Genomic DNA, 21,902 nt, shown 5'->3' with positions numbered 1-21,902 from the left:
AGAATTTTATTAAATTATATATTTTAATTAAAATATATTAAATAATAATTATGTTTAAATATGATTAAATTATTTATTTTTGATAATAAATAATCTTATTAAAATTTAAATAATAATAACAATAATCATTTACCAAAACAAATTTATGCTAAGGGTATTCTGGTCATTTTAGTTTTCTCCATTATGCTATTACACCTCTATTACATTCAACTAAACACAGTTTTACTATTACGCCTCTATTCCATTACATTCAACCAAACAGTTGATTTGCTATTACACATCTATTCTATTACACCTCTAATCTAATACACCTCTAATCTAATACAGCGAACCAAACGTGCCCTTACACTATGTTTAGTTAGGTGTATTGGCATACACCCCTAATCGGTGGCCCCACCTAATACATCTTTAGTCCTTCGTTTGGTTGAATGTGCTTCTAATACCCGTGTAATACAATACAGATCTAATCGGTGAAAACCACCGATTTGTAATACAGCCCTTTTGCTCAGATTAGGTGCTGCATCCAAATCCCTCCCTGTTTTACCCTCCCAATTGGCTTCCCCATTCCGTCGCATCTTCCTTCGTTCTACCTTCGTTCTACCTTTGCCTCCCGATTGGCTTTCCCATTCCTTCGCCTCTTCCTCTGTCTCTCAACCTCTTCTTTTTTTTTTCTTTACAACCAGTCACTCTTTCGTTTTGCCTTCTCAACCAGTCGACCTTTTTCTTTTCTTTTTCTCTGTGTCACTCCTTCGATTGCTCTCAATTGATGGGTTTCCAGGTTACTGCTACTGAAAGGTAAAGGTTTCTAACTCTCTTTTGCTCTCAATTATCCTGTAATTGTTCTAACTCTCTTCTTCTCTCTGTACTGAGTTTTAATGGCTGTCTTGTTAGTGTCTTCTTCATTGCACTTTCAGGGCCTGATCATATAAACTTCATCGAAACACGGAATCTTTTGTTTCTTCTTCTCTTTTGCTGGAGTTTTTGCTTTAATTTTCGGTAAAAATTTCTTACTAATCTTTGATTTTGGTTGTTTTCTCATTGGTTGATCTTTACGGCCCTCATGGAATCAAAGACCTGAAAGTTTAAAGGGAATTTTCCTTACTTTCTTGATAAAATTCAATTTAGAACATTCCAATAATTTTTTCCACCTTGTGATTGGTAATTTTCCACTTCTTCATTCTTTTTGAATAATTGAGTTATCTACTTCGTTATTAGATGATTATTGTTATGATTATTTGAAGAACAGCAACTTGTGTACATGGAGTTTATTTTGTTCTAATTGCGTTACAGGTTTTCAATGCTTAGTTGCATGTTAAACAGAAATCCAGAATGATCCTATCAATGCAAGAAAAGTCACAGTTTATTCCAATTTACAATCATTTTTTTCTTTTTCTATGTGTGTTTTTATCTTGTTAGGATTAGACTTGCTCATATTCATTTTCGTTCAGTATGTTGTTTTTGCTATTAGATTTTCATTTTTCTGGATTGTTCTTTTAAAAAATGAATGATTTTGCCTAGTAATCTAATTTAATTTGTGTTTTATGTTATGGGGGGCTAAAATGATTAGTATTCTTCTCCAGCAAAGAGAATGAAGCCAGAGGTTTCTTCGTTGATTCCCTGTGCAGCATCATACATACCACTTGCCAAAAGGGAGGGTTCCATAGCTAAAGATATTAAGGCTAGAAATGAGTCTGCTTGGTTTGATCCTTCCTCACGTAGCAATGCTTCACTTGAATCTGCAATCCCTGGCATTGGAAACCACCTGGTTGCACTGAAAAGCGACCCTGGTCATGGTTCTTTGATGCAAAATCAGGGTGAAATGAGTGGCGAGCAGATTATGGATGAGGAATTCGACATGGATTTGGAGTATCTTCGCATGATGTTCCCCGGTTTGTCCAATGACTCTGTTCTGGATGTCTACATGGCTAATAATGGAGACTTAGAAGCCACTATTGACATGCTGAACCAACTTGAGGTAAATTTTGCCTATCTTTATTTTATAATTTATATAACTTGATTGTCTGAGTGGTCTTGCTGGATTCGTTTTCTATATTATTTTCATCTCGAATGTTTCCTATATTATTAGCTCCTCTTGCTGTTCCATCCTGCAGATTTCCAAGTGTCCCTCTATGAAAGTGCTAGTAGTGAAGTAATTGAATTTATGAATAATTTTCTGATGTTGTGGGTAACATATTTCACTTGTTTTTAACTGTATGACATCAAAGAGTTAAGGATGTTAGTCTGCATTCAGGCCTATTTCAGCATAACCATGGTTTTTCTTCATTTGTTTTAATCCTCCCTGTGCAAATGATAGAGATTTTTCCACCTGTTTTTGTCTCCCACCTTTTGAACTTTCATATGATTTTATACATTGATTTATGTCAATGATTTCCCCACATATTTTGTTCTTATGGATCGTATTATACCTTCTAGATGTTTTATTATCATTTATATATTTTTTGTGTTATCTTGTTCATATAATTTGTTTGGAAATTTACCTATTCTATAATGCCATTAATAATGTATGCTAATTTGAATATTGGGGATAGGATGTTTTCCTCATGCTGCTTGCTTCTTGTTTACTCATTGTACGGCAAGTTCTTTCTTTGGTTTCATTGGAAGTGATTTCTGGAGTATTTGTGATTTTGATTCTTGAATTAGTTTATGGTTGGGATTAAAAAATGCACCTTTTTGCCCTTATTTCAGTATTCATGTACATTGGATAGTTCTCTTTGTTAGATGTACACTGTTGAGTCCTCTGACACTCTTCCCGACACATTGGATATCGGTGATATCTCTGAATTTATCTCTTCAGCAAACTGTGGTACTCTTAAACTGAAGAATGTGGCAGGTGAAACCGGCGCGTCTTCATCAGGCTCTACAGAATCAGCTGTTACCTCCTGACTGACATAATCAAAGGGGTTTCAGTGTTTCTAGTTTTAGTTGTATCTCTCAGTGGATAAGAAGTGTACACAAGTAGGGTTCTTCTTCAAGGTTGAGAAATGTAGTACTTTGCTTTTAACACTTGAAGGGTTTAACATTGGATGTGTAGTTGTATGCTGTAACATTTGTTTAGTCGCTCAACTTTTTCTACATTTGTTTGGCGATGGAAGAGTATTTGTTTTGTTTATGCCTTTGCTAGGGGTTCATTTTCTCTATATAATATAATAACTTATATTAGAAGTAAAATTGTATTTTGCTTTCTACTAAAAGAATGGGCAAATTAGTTCGTGTACGTAAGATTAAAGAGCAAACTAATCTTTTTGTTAAAAATTTCATCCATTTTTATAATTAAAACCGGTCTTTATATGTCGGCATGAGGTACACGTGGTACATTACATGTAATTGTCTGATTATTTTTATTGTTAACAATTGATCTTTTTACATAGTTTGTGATATATGCACAAATTAGGTGAAATTTATTAAATTTTATTCACCGAATCTATCAATTTTCAAATTTGGAAAATCAGTCGACTTGCAACGACTTTTTGGATAGGATCAAACATTCTTAGATTGAGATATTTTCATAGTGTTTGGAGATCTCTTAATATAAGAATATTAATTATAATATATTTAATAATAATTATGTTTAAATATGATTAAAATATTTATTATTGATATTAATAATCTTATTAAAATTTAAATAACAATAACAATAATAATTTACCAAAACAAATTTCTGCTAATTATTAAGAATTTTATTAAATTATATATTTTAATTAAAATATATTTAAAAATAATTATTTTTAAATATGATTAAATTATTTATTATTGATAATAATAATCTTATTAAAATTTAAATAATAATAACAATAATCATTTACCAAAACAAATTTATGCTAAGGGTATTCTAGTCATTTTAGTTTTTTCCATTATGTTATTACATCTCTATTCCATTCAACCAAACACAAGATTACTATTACGCCTCTATTCCATTACATTCAACCAAACAGTTGATTTGCTATTACACCTCTAATCCAATACAGCTCTAATCCAATACACCTCTAATCCAATACAGCGAACCAAACGCACCCTTAATAAACAATATAGAAACACAAATTTAGTAAAAAAAAACATTTTATGTTAAAAATATTTCTTTGTTTACTTAGAATGACTATTGATGTAATTAAACATGGGTTCAATCTTTAGACATGTTATTTTTTAATTTTTTTATTTAAAAACTATATAAAAATATGAAAAGATAAAAAGATAATTAAAATAATAATAACCATTTAATAAAAAGTATATTAGTCATTTAATAAAAAACTATCACAATAATAATAAAAGCAGCATGTGATGGAAAAATTACAGGTGAAGTAAATACATTATTCAACATAATATACATCTACATTCTTGTTGGCCACGCCAGTTGTACAACTAGCCCTGCCGTTTCTAAACCTATTCTTTAATGCACAACGAAGACAACAGATACTGGGATTTGAGTCCCAAACTTAGTAGATATCACCACTTAAAGGGTGGCTATATCAACTAATTAGATTAAACCTGGGTTCATATTCTAAAAACTTCGGATGTACTATACACAGATCGGGTTAGACCTATCACTTAAAAAAGGGTTAAAAGAAATCCAGAGTTTGGACAATCTGTTTCTTTACAAGTTCGTGATTGGGCTTACCAACACTCAGTTCAATCATTTCATGCCTCCTTTTTTCTTCTTTTGTAGTTCCGAAGCAAACTCTCCCTATCTGAAGGAGTTGCAGAGAGTACCCACTTACTAAACTCAACCACTCCCATGCCCTTGAACTGCGCCAGCCGACCATACTGAATCTTTTTCCTGTCTCTGGTTGAGACAACATTTTCCTCCCCATCTGTTTTCCTCTTCCATGAAGCATTTGTGTCTATTCTCGGGTTATTATCGCCAGTAAGGACTATTATTTTCTGTTGTATCCCAGGTCTACTGTTGACAATATCTTCATTACGATGGGCATACAAGATACCTGAAGATAAAGAGAATGAGATCTTCTAGAGTCAGTTGATTTAAGAGCTCTCTCTCCCCATCAATTTGAACAAACATATGCTACAGCACATTTTTTCAGTTGGCTTGTTAAAACAATACAGAACAGAAAGTCAAATTGCATGTCAACTCAAAAATATATATAACCAGTTCAGCTTTTGTCTCTTTGCCACGTGAAAAGAATGATATAAAAAAAATACAAATGGAACACTAGGCCATTGACTAAATGTAAACACAAACAAAGGAGAGGAAAACATTCATAGCAAAATGAACATACCTAAGTCCTCAAGAACTGGTTTATCAGTAGCAGCAATCTCTATATCACTAGGATGCAAATTCTTGGACACTGAAGAAAATGTTTCACTTCCTTCTGCCGGAGTTGGAAGGGAGCCTAGACTGGTTAGCTCCTGCTTATCACTATGGTGTTCTGTGTGCTGTTGCCCTTGCTTTTCATGTAATTCAAGAATTTCACTTGTGAAAAGCTTATCTGAAAGATCGCGAAACAGATTGCAGATTCCAAAAAGCTCGCCTTGAAATTCCTTGCAGTCCTGAAAACAAGATGGATGTTACATGGAATGTAGAGAGCTCCGAACTCAGAAAGGATGACTGAGACCATTTCACATCTGAAATCCAGCCACAAGTTCAATATATGCTTCACTTAGTCTATCAAATGGATTTTGTTGATGAGGTAACTTGCAACAGCATACAGGTAGACCTAAAACATACTCAGATAACTAAGAGAGTAGTTTAGCCATGACTAAAAAATTCCCACATCTATACCTGAACGCCTTCAAAGTATCTTTTTTCCATTTTCCCAGATACAGCAATGTTCGACAGCTGCTGTTTATACACCTGACGTGAATATACAAGTTCTTCAAGGGAACCAGCTGCAAGAAGGCGGAAAACCACAACATGCCGCCTCTGTCCAAAACGAAATGATCTGTCCTGGGCCTGTAAATCTTGGGCAGGGTTCCAATTTGGATCAAATATAACAACACGATTAGCACTTACAAGATTCAATCCAAGTCCACCAGCTCGAGTTGATATAAGGAACACCTGAAACCAAACAAGAATCAAAATGATATGGAAATTCAAATTAGAAGCCACTATGGTTCAAATTAATTCGAAAAATACTTGTTTGCTTGGACTTGAGTTAAACTCGTCAACAAGAGATTGGCGCATATTAGTAGGAGTAGATCCATCAAGTCTCGAAAAGCAAAAGCCTTTCCGTATAAGAAACTTCTCCAATATATCAAGCATCCTGAAAATTGTTCAATGCAATAAACAAAAAGGAGAAGATTGGTGCAAGTGACAAAATAGCTACACAATACATCATTCACACTTCAATCTTCAAGAACCTAACTCTGCCCTATATGAGAACAGTTTTGCTATGAAGTAGCAAACTTGTAACACCAAAAATTGAAAGAAAAAAGTCCATTTCATATACTTGATTAAAATGATAACAAGCTTAGCTTATTATACAAGCTATTCTTTGACCTCCTCATTGAATTATTAAATTACTTTTAACTAAAGTTTAGATTCAGTCCCAATTTTGGAGATGAAATACTAAAATCCGATGAGAGTTTCCGGTCTCTGCAACTTTTTACAACATCGTAGATGGAACAGTTTTGACAGGTGATCTGGACTCAATTCAATTGAAAAAAAGAGAAAGAAGAAGCAGGGAGTACAGAACAAATATTAATAAATCCTTTTCCTGGTATTGATGTTGGAAAATGTTTTCTTATATACTTTCTATTAAATAAAAGTGAAAAAACATATTCAGGAAATGCATGCATAGATGCGAGGAATTTGGCCAATCTGAAAGTATTTCACAACGTTTTAAATCTGGCTAGCATAGCAAGTAAGCACAAGATATGGCCATAGAGGTCCAGGTTTCATGGCCTAGTAATCTGATAATTCAAAATATGTAAAATACCAAAGCACCGAAGTATGAAATAAGAATATTACCTGACAGAGTAGCTAAAAAGAAGGATTTTGTCACCCATCAACGCCCATGAGGACATTAACTTTTCCAAGGCCCTCATCTTTCCACAATATCTAGTGTCACTTAAATCCATAAAGCTTTTACTTGGGGCATTCCCTCCCACTATATCAATATCTGAACCAAAGACAGCAGAGGCAAATTCTGCATCTTTTCTTTGTTTATCTGGTTCATCCCTAGGATTAGGCTTAATAAGCTCCAAGTGATTGCTAATCTGCAGTGAAGGTACAAAAGTAAGCACAAGACAGATCCCCAACCACACAACAAGACTTCTGCTCAAAAGCTTATGCAAAAAAATACACACTATTAAATATCAAATGCTCAATATAGATAATATAACGTGTCACACAATATTTTCTTTAATAATGACTATTTTTTGAGTAATGCAATGCTCATAGTGTTTAATCTGAAATCAATGCAATAATAGGGATAGCTTATATGAGAATAAATCTGTGAGATACCCGTAAAACAAAAATTTCCTAGTCTTTTACCACACTAAATGGAATTTGCAGGAAAATGCATCAGTTAAATAGAACTGGTATGCTTTTTTAGTCAAAGGGATCCAGAATTGCACTGATGTGGCAGGTGTTCTTGTCTCAAACAATGAGTTGGAGATGTTTCTAGAGTGCCTAAATGAACCTAAGAATTTTTATTTAAGGATCAACATTAAAAATTATGAGGGTAAAAAAATAAAGAGATGAAGAAGAGTAGGAAGTCAATGACCTGTTGCAGCTTGACAAGGCAAGGAAGGACAAGGCAGAAAGGGCATGAATCACAACCCTCTGGGCTGCCCCTGTGAAGGTAAGGCCATATAATTCCTTTAGGCACAATCCTCTTGCAACATTCTACTTGAGCAAGAGGGCTTCCACAGCTACAAGGCAGGTCCTTGTTAATAAGACATTGAACGTCTGGCAGCTGCAACATTCTCTGATATACCCGTTTTTGCAATTCACTCATGGCGCAAAAGACAACATTATCTTCCTTTCCCAACATAAGTTGTCCAATAGTCTCCTCTTTCGTCCTTCTTAACATATATTTATGAAGGACTGCAACCAGGTGCTGTTTACGCTCACCAGCAACCCGAACAAATCTTTCAGGAGCAGTTGCCCTCTGGCCATGTTTGAGGGGTTCATCATAAAACTCCCGAAAATGTTCCCTTGTTCCCAAGGATCCAGGAGCAGCCCAGTCAAAGAGATTAAAGAGTTCCATAATTTTGTTCTGCATGATGGTTCCTGTAAGACCAATACGTCTGCGAGTCTTAATTTCTAAACATGCTGAATAGAATTTTGATTTTTCATTTTTCAGGCGGTGGGCTTCATCAACGACCACAATCTCCCACTTGATCTCTGACAAAAGATTTCCATGAATTCTGAATGTGTCAAAACTGGTAACCAGAACTTCAACTCCATTAGCTTGTAGCTTCTCAAGAATGAGTTCACAGCTTGACCCATGGTAAAGAGAGACATTAAAGGGTGCCCATCTGGAGAATTCACACTTCCAATTGCAGATGACAGAAGTGGGACAGATTATTAATACAGGTCCTTTCTGTCCAATCTGGTTTTCCTTCAGTACTCTGGAGTCACCATATTCCTCGTCTTTTCCATATACAGCAGCGAGAAATGCGATTGTCTGGATTGTCTTGCCAAGTCCCCTGCATTAATTATTTTAAAAAGGTGAAAAGGGAACCATTGTTCCTATTGAAAGATGGTGCACCTAAACAAATACACACAATATAAGGCCCGCAGAAACAGTAAAAAATCAGAAAGAATAAATAAAGAAAAGAAGAGGAACCACCAAAAAACACTTGCATGGGTAAGTAAAAAAGATGCTATGACATGGAAATGAAGGACCTAAGGTGGTCAAACAAGTGTTCTAAGTTGTCACTTAGTACATTCCTCTGCAAAGGACTATTTCTTGGTTCATGATACCACTCACATTCATGACATAAGCATAAGCAGGTCCTTTTAACATAGAATGCCATACTTGTTAGAAGACTGCGCAGGTAAGAATTTAAAACTGAAAAACAACAAGATGAGGTGAAAACGTGGGTTCCATTACAGAGGCTATAAGCGACTAATAAATATTAATATATAAAAATCACTACAATCCTTAAAAAAGAGAAGCATTCCGACCATGAACAAACCAACAAGTATTCTTTGAAAACAAATTGATATACAATTTAGTAATAACATAAAGAGTGAAAATATTGGATTAAAGTATTCACATATCATCACCAAGAATGCCCCCATGGTTGCTCTTGTATAACATGTATAAAAACTTGACTCCCTCTCTTTGATGGGCAAGCAACCGACAGTTAATATATGCAGGCACCTGTCACAACCAAAGAGTATAAAAACCAACCAATTAACCAAAACAAAATAGCAACTTTAACTTACTGCAACAACTCTCGAAGGAAAATAAAACGTTCCCACAAAAGCAATTAAATTATAAAAATAATGACCTGTATAATTGGAAATTCTCCATCGGAAGACAATACCAACGGCTCGTAAGGACCCGTATCCTCAAACTGAACCCGACTCAATTCGGCTCTCCCAAATTCTTTTACTTCTTCCTCCTCAGCCTCTTCTTGGTGGTCATCGTCGTCCTGTTGTCCATGCATATGAGCATTTTTTTTGAGTTGGGGCAAGGAGAATTTAGGGTTTCCGAAATGGGACTCATGTGTAGAAGGGAGATAGTCGTGTTCAAGGCGTTGAAGCTGGCGCGAAAGCGAAGATTTGGGGGGTTTCCTCTGGTTTATTACAGATGGTAGAGGTGGTTGTTGGGATAAGGAAGGTTGTGAAAATGAGGATGAATTGCAACAGGGTTTTAGTGTTTCTTTAAAAGAGCGGAGTAGTGACATGGGGGCTCTTGCGGGCGTTTGGGGAAAACCGTTGTTTTTTCCCCAGATCTCACATTTAACTACGTTTAATTGAATTGGAGAAACAGGCAATAATTTAAATTTATGAAATATAGGCAACCGCCCCTAACGGCGACCGCCTCTCCAGATTGGGATTTCCTAACTTCCCTACCGGCTAACATGCATGACGATGATTAATAACCGGTGTAAACTAAACCATTAAGTTTCATTTTCTTCATTCAACTAAAATAATATTATAATTTAATCCTTAATGTTTTCAAAATTATTTAGGATAATAATTTTAGTTCTCAATTTTTATACTTTACCAATTTACTCTTAATTATATATAAAATGATAAAAATTGAAACTCTTTTTTAAAAATTAAATAAAAATAGATAAAGTGAGAGAAAATGAGAAAAAAATTGTTTTTAAACCCTTCAAGATTTCTCTATGTATTATATGTATAGAAATATCCCGTACTTATTCTTTAAAAAAACATTAAACAAATATTGATTCTCTATTTTTTTTTTTTACTTTTTATGTTTCTTGACATAACTTTTTTATTATCAAAAAAGAAAAAGAAATCAGAATATAATTTGGATAAATGATTTGAAGAAGTCTTTTAAATTTTTTAAAATAAAATTATTTATTTGAGTGAAAATAATAATAAAATTTAAAATTCATAAAAAGAAATTGAAGAGGAAGTTTAAGTTGATGAATTTTGTTTTATGAGAATTTTAAAGAAAAGTCTTATGCAACATTAAAAAAGAAATATCTCATGCAGACGGCAAATGTAGATAAGCGTTTTTTGTTATTAAAGTTTTTTTTGTCAACTGTAATTCTAGGAAATACCATTGGTTGAAAAACTAAATTAGATAATTATATATGAGTGAAAGAAAGTAGTAAATATCATTTATTGTAAGATAATCACCGGTTGATAAATTAAATTAGATAGTTATATATGAGTGAAAGAAAGTAATTTATAAATTCTCAATAAATTGGATAAAAAAATAGAATTTCATTTCCTATGTACAAGAGTTAAGTGAAAGAAAACGTATAGAAAAGAATAAACGAATTGAGTTCATGGATTTACCTAAGTCAGGTTATGGACCAATACAAGACAATATTTTTTTATATTCGAAAACCAATTAATTATAAGGGGCAGTGCACAAGAAATCAAATCATACATAAAAAATCGAATAGAGTTTTCACTGGCCTTTATATGGATTCCCATACATGTATTGCTAAACAAATGAGGGATTGAACAAAAAACAAGTGGATGGTTAGGAACACCAAAATACATAAAGGATTGGTAATGGAGATTATGTAAATTATATAAAAAGAGACTTCTGGATAACATAAAAATAATACTAATTGGGGCTTTAAATTCGTAGAAATGACTAGGCAGTACTCCCTATGATTTCGGTCTAGAGTATCCTCCTATCTACCAATTAAAGTAATGACTACCAGGAACAAAATAATCCTTTACCATTTTATAGTTTAAGCCCCCATTCGTGGTTTTATCATATTCGAAAGCAGAATAGGAACCAAAAGAAACAATAAAGAATAAAAAAAAATTTATTCTTTCTTTCATAAATATAGAGAGATCTAATTCGTTTCATGATTTATGAGCTAATGTAATGTTTCATTTTTTTCGTAATAAAAAACAATGAGTTGAAATATCTATTAATATTCTACAAAAAGTATTTTATTAAAGGCTTAAATTATTACTCGACAAATAATAATTGAAATTATGAATGGGCAAGAGAGACTTTTCAACTGGGCCTGAAGAGGCATTATTTATTTTATGGCTGCCATCGAGTTGGCCTAAACCCCTTGAAACTGACCTGGTATTAATAGCCCCTTTACCAGCATTAACGCCTCCTTCTGCAGCTAAGTTTTGGTCCACTTCAGTCCCCACAATCGACCCAATTCCCATAAAATCTGAACCCAACTTCTTAGATTAATCCCCAGGCCCAGACCTACAACCATGACCCGCATTGTCCAACTCTTCTACTTCAATAACCGGATCTAAATCTTTGGCCCCTTTCCTTTTATTAACACATTTAAGTATCTTGAAAAAATCTCCTTTCTTAAAATTGATCCTCGTTAAATCAGCCGTACAATCTTCTTATTCCCCATTTCCTTTTTCCATCAAAACTAATGACCTGAATCTTGAACCATTTGCTTCACTTCCAGGAATTTTAGCCACTGATTTGCTCGAATATTTGAGATTACGGTGAGACCACCTGTCAACGATCATCCAAGGCCCAAACTCTGTCGCCTCCTTCATCGAATCTTCAGTTATAGGCTTGGTCTCCATTGATCCCTCTTTTTCTCCGGCGTTACCCTTAGTACCGGCAGAGAAGGAGCACAAATCCTTAACATGGCCATGTCTCCCGCATGAAAAGAAAACGATCGGTAAAGACTCATACTCTACTCTCTGTGTTTTTCCGTTAACCAAAATTTGAGAAATTAGAGGCTTATCCAGATTGACGAAAATTGTCCCCTCAACCCCTTGTTGATGTTAAAATCAAGCTTCGCTACCCTCCCTATCATTCCGCCAATCTCCTTAAGAATCTTCTTATTGTACAAATATCCGAGAAGTCTTGGTAGTCAGATCTAGGTCACATGAGATATTGATTGAAGACGGTCCAAGGACCCTGAATAAGCATTTTCTTATAATCCTCTTTACTTTGAAATTTTACGTAAAAATAGCCATTTTCCAATCCATAATTGGAAAAGACTTAGAAGGTTGCCACAAACTTGAAACCCTATTCTGAAGAGTAATGTATCCAATGCTCCGCCCCAGAAGTTTAACCACAACGGTGGTTTCTATGTCTTTCAACAGGTAATTCTTAACCAGGTCAGAAAAATCAATCGCGAGTATTCCATTAACTATGGTCATAGAGAAATCTTTTTCTTCGAGGTTAAAATGTTCCTTATTTTTTTCCCCTGCTCTTTCCGTTGATTTAGCAAAATTCCTCAATAACAAATCTTTCCGGGAGACAGATGGTGACGACATCGGGCCAACTAGCATTTCGACGTTATTCCCTTCTTTTCCCTTAAACCGAACTTTTTTGGAATTACGACCATCGACCGGACAAGCATCGCGGTCCTCATTGTTATCGGAAGTTGACATATATATTTTTAAGTCCTATCTTAGTGTTATAAGTATAGAAACTTTTTAAATTTATTTTCTATTTGTTGGGATACATTTATTTTAATATTTTTAGTGTTTTTGATGTATTATGTTTTTAATTTTTATATATACAAAAATAATGCACAATTTTTTAATATGGACGTGTTAAGCTGGGTTCGTGTAACACTCCTATACCTTACCTGATCACTAGGTCAATATATCGGAATGCTACATTTGTTGCCAAAGCAAGGACAGTCAAATTTGTTTCATTTTGAATACTTATATTAATCACCTTGATCAATTTAAGCTTTTGATATGCCTTAGTATCATTTTCGAGTTTTATATGAGTTTATTGCAACCTTTAAAATAGTCTAAAGAGGAATAGGGACTAGAGTGAAAGGCTTTCAAAATTTAGGGGTGACATCGCGACGTCGGGGGTTCCTTGTTAAGACTTCACAAATTGACTTCACGGTGTGGTTCCTCCGTCATCGTGTCAAGAATTCTATTTCCCATGTTTTACTGTATTTTAAGTTTTCAACATCCAAGTCCCTTTTTAAAGCTCAAAATTCAATCAATTCAACTCATTTCACATAGCAAATCATTTAGATTTAAGTATTTGTGGTTTCAAATCCACATGATATAACATGATATTCAATCAGAAATAGCAAGGCTTATAAAATTGACACAATTATTAAAGTTTTACAAATAAGTCCATTAGAGGATTCATACTTACAAATACAATTTATATTTTTTTACATACCATTACTAATGTCAATATATTAATTAGGACTTCATTAAATCATTTTATGAAAATCACTTAGTACCTCAACAAAGCATTTGAATTTATTTTATGTATTTTCAAGTCTATTATTTGCAACAATTCCTTAGTATTATCACTCTTCTATTATTTTGCCTCCTCCTCCTCTCCATTCCACATCCTTAATATATGTTTTTTTATATACATAAATCTTTTCCTCTTAACATATTATATGCCTATGTGTGACATTAATTAAGGGTTTTTTTTCTTCTAATTACACAATACTCTTATCAAGGTTGTCCATTTGAGTGTTAGTCACTAAATTATTCATATCTAGGCTTATAGGATTCAAAATTAGGACCCGCTTTTTATTCTTGAAACTAGACTCGATGAAATTTTTACGGTAAAAATTTCAAAATTTTTACTTATTCCAATTAATACAATAAATTCTTTAAATTTTTTCCTATTCTTCAAAGTCAGACTACTGCTACTGTCCAAAACTGTTTTAGTGCAAAATGTTGATAACCAAGTTTATAACACCCTCCTTTCCTTTCTCTACAATATTTCCCATCACTTCTTCTTATTTTCTTTCACTACCATATTAAGAACATAAAATCCTATATAAGAAAACTCTACTTTAACATCATTTTCATACTTTTTCAATAATATCAAGCTTAAAAATGTATTGAAATCTTGATGTTCTTACCTTGTCCTATTGATTTCAAACTTTAACTTGATTTTCTCTCTCCTCCAGCTTCCATTTTATTGAATCCAATGTGATTTTCTTGTTCTCCATAGTCTTCTTATCACTTTTCTCTCTTGGTGGTTATGAAAATTCCTTTAAATTCTAGGTAAAAATGGTGGATTTTTTGTGGAAGGACCAAATTGTAGAGAAAGCAAAATTTTCTTCTTCTCTCCCCCTCACTCGCGTTGGAAAGATGGGAGGATCCTACTTTTTTTTTCTTCATCTTTCTCTCCTTTTATACTAGCTATTTATAATAAAATATTAATAAAATATCTCATTAAAATATTAATAAAGTAATATTTATCTAATTAAATAATTATAAAATGTCATCAAAATATCTCCAATATCATCATTGCCTTATAGATTTCTCTCTATTTCTAATTGATTATTTTGCCCTTTATGATCTTTTAAAATTTCATCATTGAATCATCACTTAATTTGGTAAAATTATAATTTAGTCCCTTATACTTTTTTCGCTTATTCAATTTGGTCCTTATTCATCCATTTCCCTTAATTTCTAGATCCTTCTACCTTTAAGATATTTGCACTATTAACCTTTCACTTCAACTTTTCCATATTTATACTTATGCCACAAAACTTTTTGCATATTTACTTATGCCACAACTTTTCGCATGTTTACAATTTATGCCACAAAACTTTTCCATATTTATACTTATTTCTTGCTTCTTAATTTAACTTTCTTTTGATATCTTGCAACTTTCGTTTTTTTTATCTTATATTTTTTTGCTAAGATTTTATCTCATATTATTTACTACAAAGGGGTTTGAGGATGTTACAGTTCAGGTACTAACATATTTATCCGAGCCGAGCTTGGACAAAATTTAGACCCATTTTTCGGACTGGAATGAACCCAAACTTAAAATTTTGTTAGGGCGTAGCCTGAACCTCACTTGGCCATGGACATCTATAATCTCAACTCATTTGATCATAAATTTTTTTTATAAAGTCAAGCTGGGAAGAGACTTAAACCTTAGGAATGCTAAAAAAAACCCCTTAATTATTGGTTTATGTTGTTGGCAAAAACTTAATTTTCTTTTTAAGTTTGAAACTTAGGGAAATTAGACTAACGTTAATTGTCAATATACCAAAAAGATGAAATTAAAGAAAAGCATTAAATAAATTTCATCCAGCTTTACTCTTAGTCCCTTACTCTCAATAAACAATTGGAAAGTTTCGAAGTCCACTTATGATTGTTCCATTACTGAAGGAATGGCTGACACCAGATAATGGAAACAAATAAAGGCAATATTACACCAGCAAGCAGCCTAGCGGGGCATAGAAGCAGCTAGATTGAGAAACGTGAATCACATGACATGGAGATTCCACGTTTCGGGAGGGATTTCGTAGTCCCAATATAGCTCTTGTTCAAGTTCCTCTTCCCTGCACCTGTCTTCATTCACAAACTTGTTCAATTTCTCCTTTATTATTTTCGCTACACCAAATTCTCCAATCTGCGTCCAACAATGAAAATTTTAATTCCAAGATTTAAAAAAAAAAATTGAAATTGGAATTGAAGAGCAGAGGTGGGTTAATTACCTCAGCATGAACAATGTGGAAAATTGTATTCCCAACAACCCAGAAATTGGCGCTCAGTACATGAGCTCCATCTTCATGAAATATGCGGATCATCTCATAAAACATGTACTGACTGCTGGGCCCTGTCATCAAAGCCACCTCCATAGCTGAACCCTTTTCGTTAATCCTAATTTCAGCAGGTTTAGTACTATCATTACTGTGGGTGCATCTGTAGGATCTCGTTCTTCCCATTAGGCTTTCCTTTCTCTCCCTAGATTCCTTCAACTTTGTTTGCAGCCTCTTTATGTATTTCACAGCTTCATCTACTTGATCAGGTAGTGACAATGGCTCCTGCAATTAGCATATCCCCATTGAAATGAAAACTGAAAGTACTCCTGCAATTAGCATATTAAGCCCCAAAAAAGAAAAACATACCTTGGAATTTTGATGGGGGAGTAGAGAATTGAGCATGGAGTACAAATTCTTCATATGATTTCTCCTGTTTTTCTCAATGATCTTCCTCTCAACCTTAGCTGAAGAACAACGAGACCTTTTCATTCCCTTATTCCCACCCAAATTATGAGTCAAGTATTCCATTTCAAGTTCCCTTGGTATACGCACTAAGCTGTGTTATGCTGTTTTATATACATACACACACAACAGTCGTGGCTAGCGATTACCGAATGGGGTGAACAAGAAGTGGAAAGCGCCGAAACTTCGATTACGACAGATGACGGAAGCAAAGAGTAAGAAATATGAGAACACGCCGGTGCTGTCACTTGTGTTACGTCACAGCCTTCTTGTCGGGTTTATTGTTATCTAACATGGTGCCTTTTTTAACTCTAGTTAAAGATATGATTACATTTTAAAAGTTTAATATAAAAATAATGATTTTAATTTGACTCAAATATACTAATAAAATTTACATAAATATGTAATTTCATAAATAGTCGATTGAGTCTTACCATAATTGATATCTGCATTGTTATTAGTGTGTGAGGACGTGATTTTGAGCGCATTAAAGTTCATTTATCTTTCTATTTAAAAGTTAGAGAAAAAATTATGAGTAATTATTAAACTTTATATCAAAAATAAAAATTAATTTTAATATGACACAAATATATAACTTCATAAATATAAATATAATTTTTTACACTAACAATATTAGTGAAAAAATAAATATTTTATCTATTTTAGTTGAAAATTAATTTTATTTAAAATAATTAAATATTATTTATAAGAATTGAAAAATGTTAGCTTATTTTATTACTTTAATTAAAATATTGAACTTTTGGGTGGATAGCAGAACTTTAGATGTATAGTTACCAAAGTAATTGAATGTTTTAAAAATTAAAAAAAAATTGAAATACATAATTAACTCTAATTACCTATTTTAATTTTAAAACTTTACAGCTTCATTGTTATTTCATTAATTGAATTGGTGTCGCTTGATATTAAACTTAGTTGCATATGTCACGGGTCGAAGTGCAAAGCCTGTGACTATGACACAAGATGCGCCCCATGGAGGTCTATCAATTAGATAGGGAACATTTAGCCCAAGAGAACTGACCTGATTCAAAAAACTGTTGGAGAAACTTTTTAGATTGAAGTCTGGTTGGCCCGATAATGAAGATATGACAACTTAGACTATTTTTAGTAAGTAGGGGAATCATATCTTGTAGATTTGATATGATATGATGTAATCTTGTAAATCTCTAAAATTAAGGGATAAACTAATCTCGTCCATCGATGTAATTTAATCTTGACCGTCAGTTTTGGGGGAGCTCAACTATAAATAGAAAGCCTCCCCCCCACTTGTAAATCATTCCATTGTACTTGAATTCTTAAAAGTAATAGAATTCTGAGAGCATTTGCTCAAACACCTTGTGTGCGTTCTTTCTGATGTTATTTATAGCTTCTTTTGGCATTGTTTTCTTCTGCAATACAAATTGGTGCCTTGGAGGAGTTTTTAAGGAATCCTCACTTGAGTAAAGGCTGACTTAGGCGAGTTTGGACGAACGGATCGCCTAAGACCGCACGGATCGCGAGACAAAAGATCTAGCCCCGTGACAAGTGGTATTAGAGCTATTGGTTTGAAGGCTCTATTGGGATGTCGAAAGAAGTTGTCAATCAGAGTAAGCTAATGGAGACCCATGGAAGGGCCAGAAAAGCGAGTCGGTCAAGGAATTTATTATCAGCTTTGGAAGGTCGAGTTGTCATTCTTGAGGAGTCTATGAAGGATGTCAAGGAAAGGATCAACGAAGTTGATGATAGAATTACTGATGGGTTGCAGTCCATGAAGGAGCAACTTAGGGAATATGTGTGGGATACTATCGATTCCTTGGAAAATAAGTTGGTTGGGAAGGATGATGCTCTCGAGGCTATGGTGATAGCTTCAAAGGAAGAGATCAATGAGCTTAACGGGGAGCTTAAGATTTTTAAGGCTGCCGTGGGTAATGAAATGTTGGCTTCGAAGCTAAAGCATCAGGCAATGGATGTGCCCAAATCGAAAGCGTTTAAAGGGGTAAGGTCCGCAAGTGAAGTGAACAACTTTCTTTAGGCTATAGAGCAATACTTCCGTGCGATGAACATCGAGGATGATGCCACAAAGGTAAATACTATTACTATGTATTTTACTGACGTTGCTTTGTTATGGTGGCAACGTAGGTCCACTGATGTGAGATGTGGTGGGATCAAGATTGGGACTTGGGAGGAGTTCTAAAAGGAGTTCAAAGCACAATTTTACCCCGAGTATGCCGAGGATGAAGCTCAAGAAAAGTTGCGACGACTTACGCAACGAGGCACAGTTAGAAAGTATGTGCGGGAATTCAGTAAAATCATGCTCCAAATTTCTGATTTAAGCGAGAAGGAAATATTTTTCTCCTTTACGGATGGGTTGAAACCATGGGTAGAGTCCTTAATGGAACTTGTTTCAAAAAGAGACAGGTTTGAATCTTTCAAGCCCAACGGGAGGGGCAATAGTGGGTACTATGAGGAAGATGAAGAGGGACATAGCGATTATGACAACTGTAGTAGTAGCGACGGTGGTAATGGAAAACCACGAAAGTAGGAAGTGGAGACCTAACAGCCCAAAAGAGAATAGGAGAAAGTTGAGATGCTACATTTGTAATGGATCGCATATGAAGAGGGACTGCCGAAAGGTATCTTCAGTTTCAGCTATCAAGGGGAATGATGAGCCGGAAGAGACGAGGCCTATTGAGAAAAAGACATCGAGGGTGAATCCGATGGTGCTCATTCCTAAGAAAAGAAATGGTGGAGAAGGGTTGATATTTGTAGACATCAACATTGCAAGTCAAAAGAGGATGCTCTTGTCGATACGAGAGCATCAGACTTTTTCATATCGGAAAAGGCTGTGGGGAAACTTGGTCTCTCGATTAAGAAATCGAATAGGAAGATCAAGACAGTAAATTTCGAGGAGGCTCCAACTGTGGGAGTAATTCGTAATGTGGAGCTACAAATTGGCGAATGGAAGGGCAAGTAAGAATTCGAGGTAATCCAATTAGATGATTATGATTATGTGATTGGCTTAAACTTCCTTGACAAGATTTAGGCATCTCTGTATCCATGGGCCGGTCGAATTCATATTGTCATCGGTCTGTTATAAAAAATTGTTGTACCGGTGCATTGAGATATGAAGGTTGGGACAAAGGTGTTATTGTCAATCCAACTAGTCGACGATGTTTCATATGGGAGGAGCATTGACTCGATAGAATGAAAAGCTACGAAAGCCCTTTCGGAAGTGTTAGTGGCGCAAGAGATCGATATGAAGCCTGTAGATTCGACTGTGGAGCTGACACCTTTGGGAAAGATGGGTTTTGCATCGGGCTTCGAGGAAAAAGGAGTGATGCAGAAACAGTCGAAACGAGTAAATGCTGCGAGTAAGGTACATTGCGAACACTTTGATAGTGCTTTGAATTCTGACTTGTTGGCTTAGCAATGTCATAGGGGTCCTTTCAAAGTTCATAAGCAATGAGCTTGAGGGCCTGTGGGCAATACGAAGCTAATGCGTGAGAATCAAGGCGATTTAAAAGGGAACAAGTCAAAATTAGGGCAAGTTAAAGTTGGGACTTCTTGCCAACGAGATGTACCAACGAATGTAACAGTTCAAGTTAAGAGGCGACAGAAGCCAAGACAAAGGTTCCAGAAGAGGGGATAACCGGATTACAGGACAAGTCGGAAAAAAACCAAGGCAACGAGAGAGTTCCAAGATGAATCAAGACAGTGCCATTTGGAAGTCGCAATGAGGGCCTTACGAGAATGGGTGGAAGAGAATGTCATGGGTCAAAACGCAAAGCCAGTGACCATGGCGTAAGATGCGCCCCATGGAGGTCTATCAATTAGATGGAGAACATTTAACCCATGAGAACTGGCCCGATTCAAAGAACTGTTAGAGAAACCTGTCAGATTGAAGCCTGGTTGGCCCGATAATGAAGATATGGCAACTTAGGCTATTTTTAGTAAGTAGGGGAATCATACCTTGTAGATTTGATATGATATGATGTAATCTTGTTAATCTCCAAAATTAAGGGATAGACTAATCTTGTCCGTCGATGTAATTTAACCTTGACCGCCAGTTTTGGGGGAGCTCAACTATAAATAGAGAGCCTCCCCCTCACTTGTAAATCATTCTATTGTATTTGAATTCTTAAAAGTAATAAAATTCTGAGAGCATTTGCTCAAACACCTTGTGTGCATTCTTTCTGTTGTTCTTTGTAGCTTCTTTTGGCATTGTTTGCTTCTGCTATACAAATTGGTGCTTTGGAGAAGTTCTTAAGGAATCCTCACTTAAGTAAAGGTTGACTTAGGCAAGTTTGGATGAATGGATCGCCTAAGGCCGTACGGATCACGAGAAGAAAGATCTAGGCTCGTGACAACATATAAATAATTGTTAGATTTTGTTACATACAAATTGTGAATGAAAAAAGTTTGATGTTCAAAAACTATTTAATAATAAATATATGTGAAGTGATAGTGGACTTGGATTTGTAATTATTTTATTGAACATGTGTTCGATACTTGAATTTGTAATTACTTTATTTGAAGATAATAAAATGTTTGAAAAGATAAAAATGTTATCATAATAATATTAATTATAATTAAGAGTGACACTAATTCGGCAAAATGTTTAAATGTAAGTAATAAATAGATATATTATAATAAACAAAATAAATAAATACAATAAATTATATCACACGCGTATGTATGCAAAAATAACATTTTTAGAACACAAGTAATAGATAGTTTGGAACTAAGTAATAATAACACATGCACTATGTATGAGATTAAAAAATTAGATTAAAATTGTGAGTAAAACTAAATTTAAACACATATATACATCATACTAGGAATATTAAATGCACTACAATTGTTTATTATTGTGTTGTCGTTAATCTTGAGTTGATATCAAGTTAACTTATGACACTGACTCAATGAGTAACATTACCATTATATTAATTGATAGAAAAAAATAAAATATACATAATAAAATTAAAATGTACAAATATTTTAAAATAAGACTTTGACTGTGACATAAGTGATAAAATTAAAATTTTATCAACTCAAATTTAATGGATTAAAATCTACATTATTTATTGAAATTTAAAGAAGAAACTCTAATTAAATTAACACCAAGGCAATTAAAGATTTAAATATATGTATAAATAATACATTTTTTTTTTCTCCTTTTAACTTATGTTTCCACAAAACAGCTTTTTTGATTTGTTAGATTCGATTCTAATCCTATCACTCTTTACGTCTGCCGACAAAATCTATCTATTCCATTTAGGTGTCCGTACTTCTTACTTGTTGAAACCTATGAAGAATAAAATATTTTTTTGGTAACTAATCTACGTGAATAAATTATTATTAAA

General features: G+C 34.1%; 3 protein-coding genes and 1 long non-coding RNA gene across 8 annotated transcripts; 2 read left to right on the top strand and 2 right to left on the bottom strand.

Moving 5' to 3' along the window:
- Positions 1 to 622: 622 nt before the first annotated feature.
- On the top strand, positions 623 to 3,070 carry LOC107946172 (polyadenylate-binding protein-interacting protein 5). Of its 5 annotated transcripts, none has more exons than XM_041106888.1 (4): positions 642 to 795; positions 915 to 996; positions 1,581 to 1,975; positions 2,740 to 3,070. In XM_041106888.1, exons 3-4 carry the CDS (start codon positions 1,589 to 1,591, stop codon positions 2,902 to 2,904), a joined length of 552 nt encoding a protein of 183 aa, XP_040962822.1. In that variant the 5' UTR covers positions 642 to 795; positions 915 to 996; positions 1,581 to 1,588; the 3' UTR covers positions 2,905 to 3,070. The 5 variants fall into 5 exon arrangements, with proteins under 5 accessions (XP_040962824.1, XP_040962820.1, XP_040962822.1 ...); XM_041106887.1 differs by having other exon boundaries at positions 1,568 to 1,975; XM_041106889.1 differs by having other exon boundaries at positions 892 to 996; positions 1,568 to 1,975.
- Positions 3,071 to 4,294: 1,224 nt separating this feature from the next.
- Positions 4,295 to 10,028, bottom strand: LOC107946170 (switch 2). The gene is made up of 8 exons (XM_016880390.2): positions 9,436 to 10,028; positions 9,199 to 9,305; positions 7,698 to 8,625; positions 6,941 to 7,188; positions 6,107 to 6,233; positions 5,753 to 6,028; positions 5,250 to 5,520; positions 4,295 to 4,955 (listed from the first exon to the last, which is right to left on the bottom strand). Exons 1-8 carry the CDS (start codon positions 9,832 to 9,834, stop codon positions 4,654 to 4,656), a joined length of 2,658 nt encoding a protein of 885 aa, XP_016735879.2. The 5' UTR covers positions 9,835 to 10,028; the 3' UTR covers positions 4,295 to 4,653.
- Positions 10,029 to 11,671: 1,643 nt separating this feature from the next.
- On the top strand, positions 11,672 to 13,227 carry LOC121224150 (uncharacterized). The gene is made up of 2 exons (XR_005921697.1): positions 11,672 to 12,682; positions 12,808 to 13,227. It is a non-coding gene; the product is annotated as an uncharacterized lncRNA (long non-coding RNA).
- A 2,440-nt stretch (positions 13,228 to 15,667) lies between these two features.
- On the bottom strand, positions 15,668 to 16,639 carry LOC107946169 (transcription factor bHLH162). Its single transcript, XM_016880388.2, has 3 exons — positions 16,447 to 16,639; positions 16,033 to 16,362; positions 15,668 to 15,947 (listed from the first exon to the last, which is right to left on the bottom strand). Exons 1-3 carry the CDS (start codon positions 16,606 to 16,608, stop codon positions 15,801 to 15,803), a joined length of 639 nt encoding a protein of 212 aa, XP_016735877.1. The 5' UTR covers positions 16,609 to 16,639; the 3' UTR covers positions 15,668 to 15,800.
- Positions 16,640 to 21,902: the final 5,263 nt, after the last annotated feature.

The sequence above is a fragment of the Gossypium hirsutum genome, chromosome D12, assembly GCF_007990345.1.
Source record: "Gossypium hirsutum isolate 1008001.06 chromosome D12, Gossypium_hirsutum_v2.1, whole genome shotgun sequence".
In the NCBI taxonomy this organism is placed as follows: domain Eukaryota; kingdom Viridiplantae; phylum Streptophyta; class Magnoliopsida; order Malvales; family Malvaceae; genus Gossypium; species Gossypium hirsutum.
Note: the sequence above shows the minus strand (reverse complement) of the source record. Positions and strands in the feature narration are given on the sequence as shown.

Coding starts and splice junctions, on each gene's coding strand:
- LOC107946169 (XM_016880388.2), bottom strand. CDS start 16,608: ATGGAATACTTGACTCATAATTTGGGTGGGAATAAGGGAATGAAAAGG. Junction 16,363..16,446: donor TCCCCCATCAAAATTCCAAG/GTATGTTTTTCT, acceptor TGCTAATTGCAG/GAGCCATTGTCACTACCTGA. Junction 15,948..16,032: donor TCCACATTGTTCATGCTGAG/GTAATTAACCCA, acceptor TGTTGGACGCAG/ATTGGAGAATTTGGTGTAGC.
- LOC107946172 (XM_041106886.1), top strand. CDS start 1,589: ATGAAGCCAGAGGTTTCTTCGTTGATTCCCTGTGCAGCATCATACATA. Junction 1,976..2,739: donor ACATGCTGAACCAACTTGAG/GTAAATTTTGCC, acceptor TCTCTTTGTTAG/ATGTACACTGTTGAGTCCTC.
- LOC107946170 (XM_016880390.2), bottom strand. CDS start 9,834: ATGTCACTACTCCGCTCTTTTAAAGAAACACTAAAACCCTGTTGCAAT. Junction 9,306..9,435: donor GAGAATTTCCAATTATACAG/GTCATTATTTTT, acceptor TGGTTGTGACAG/GTGCCTGCATATATTAACTG. Junction 8,626..9,198: donor GGCATTCTTGGTGATGATAT/GTGAATACTTTA, acceptor TAATTAATGCAG/GGGACTTGGCAAGACAATCC.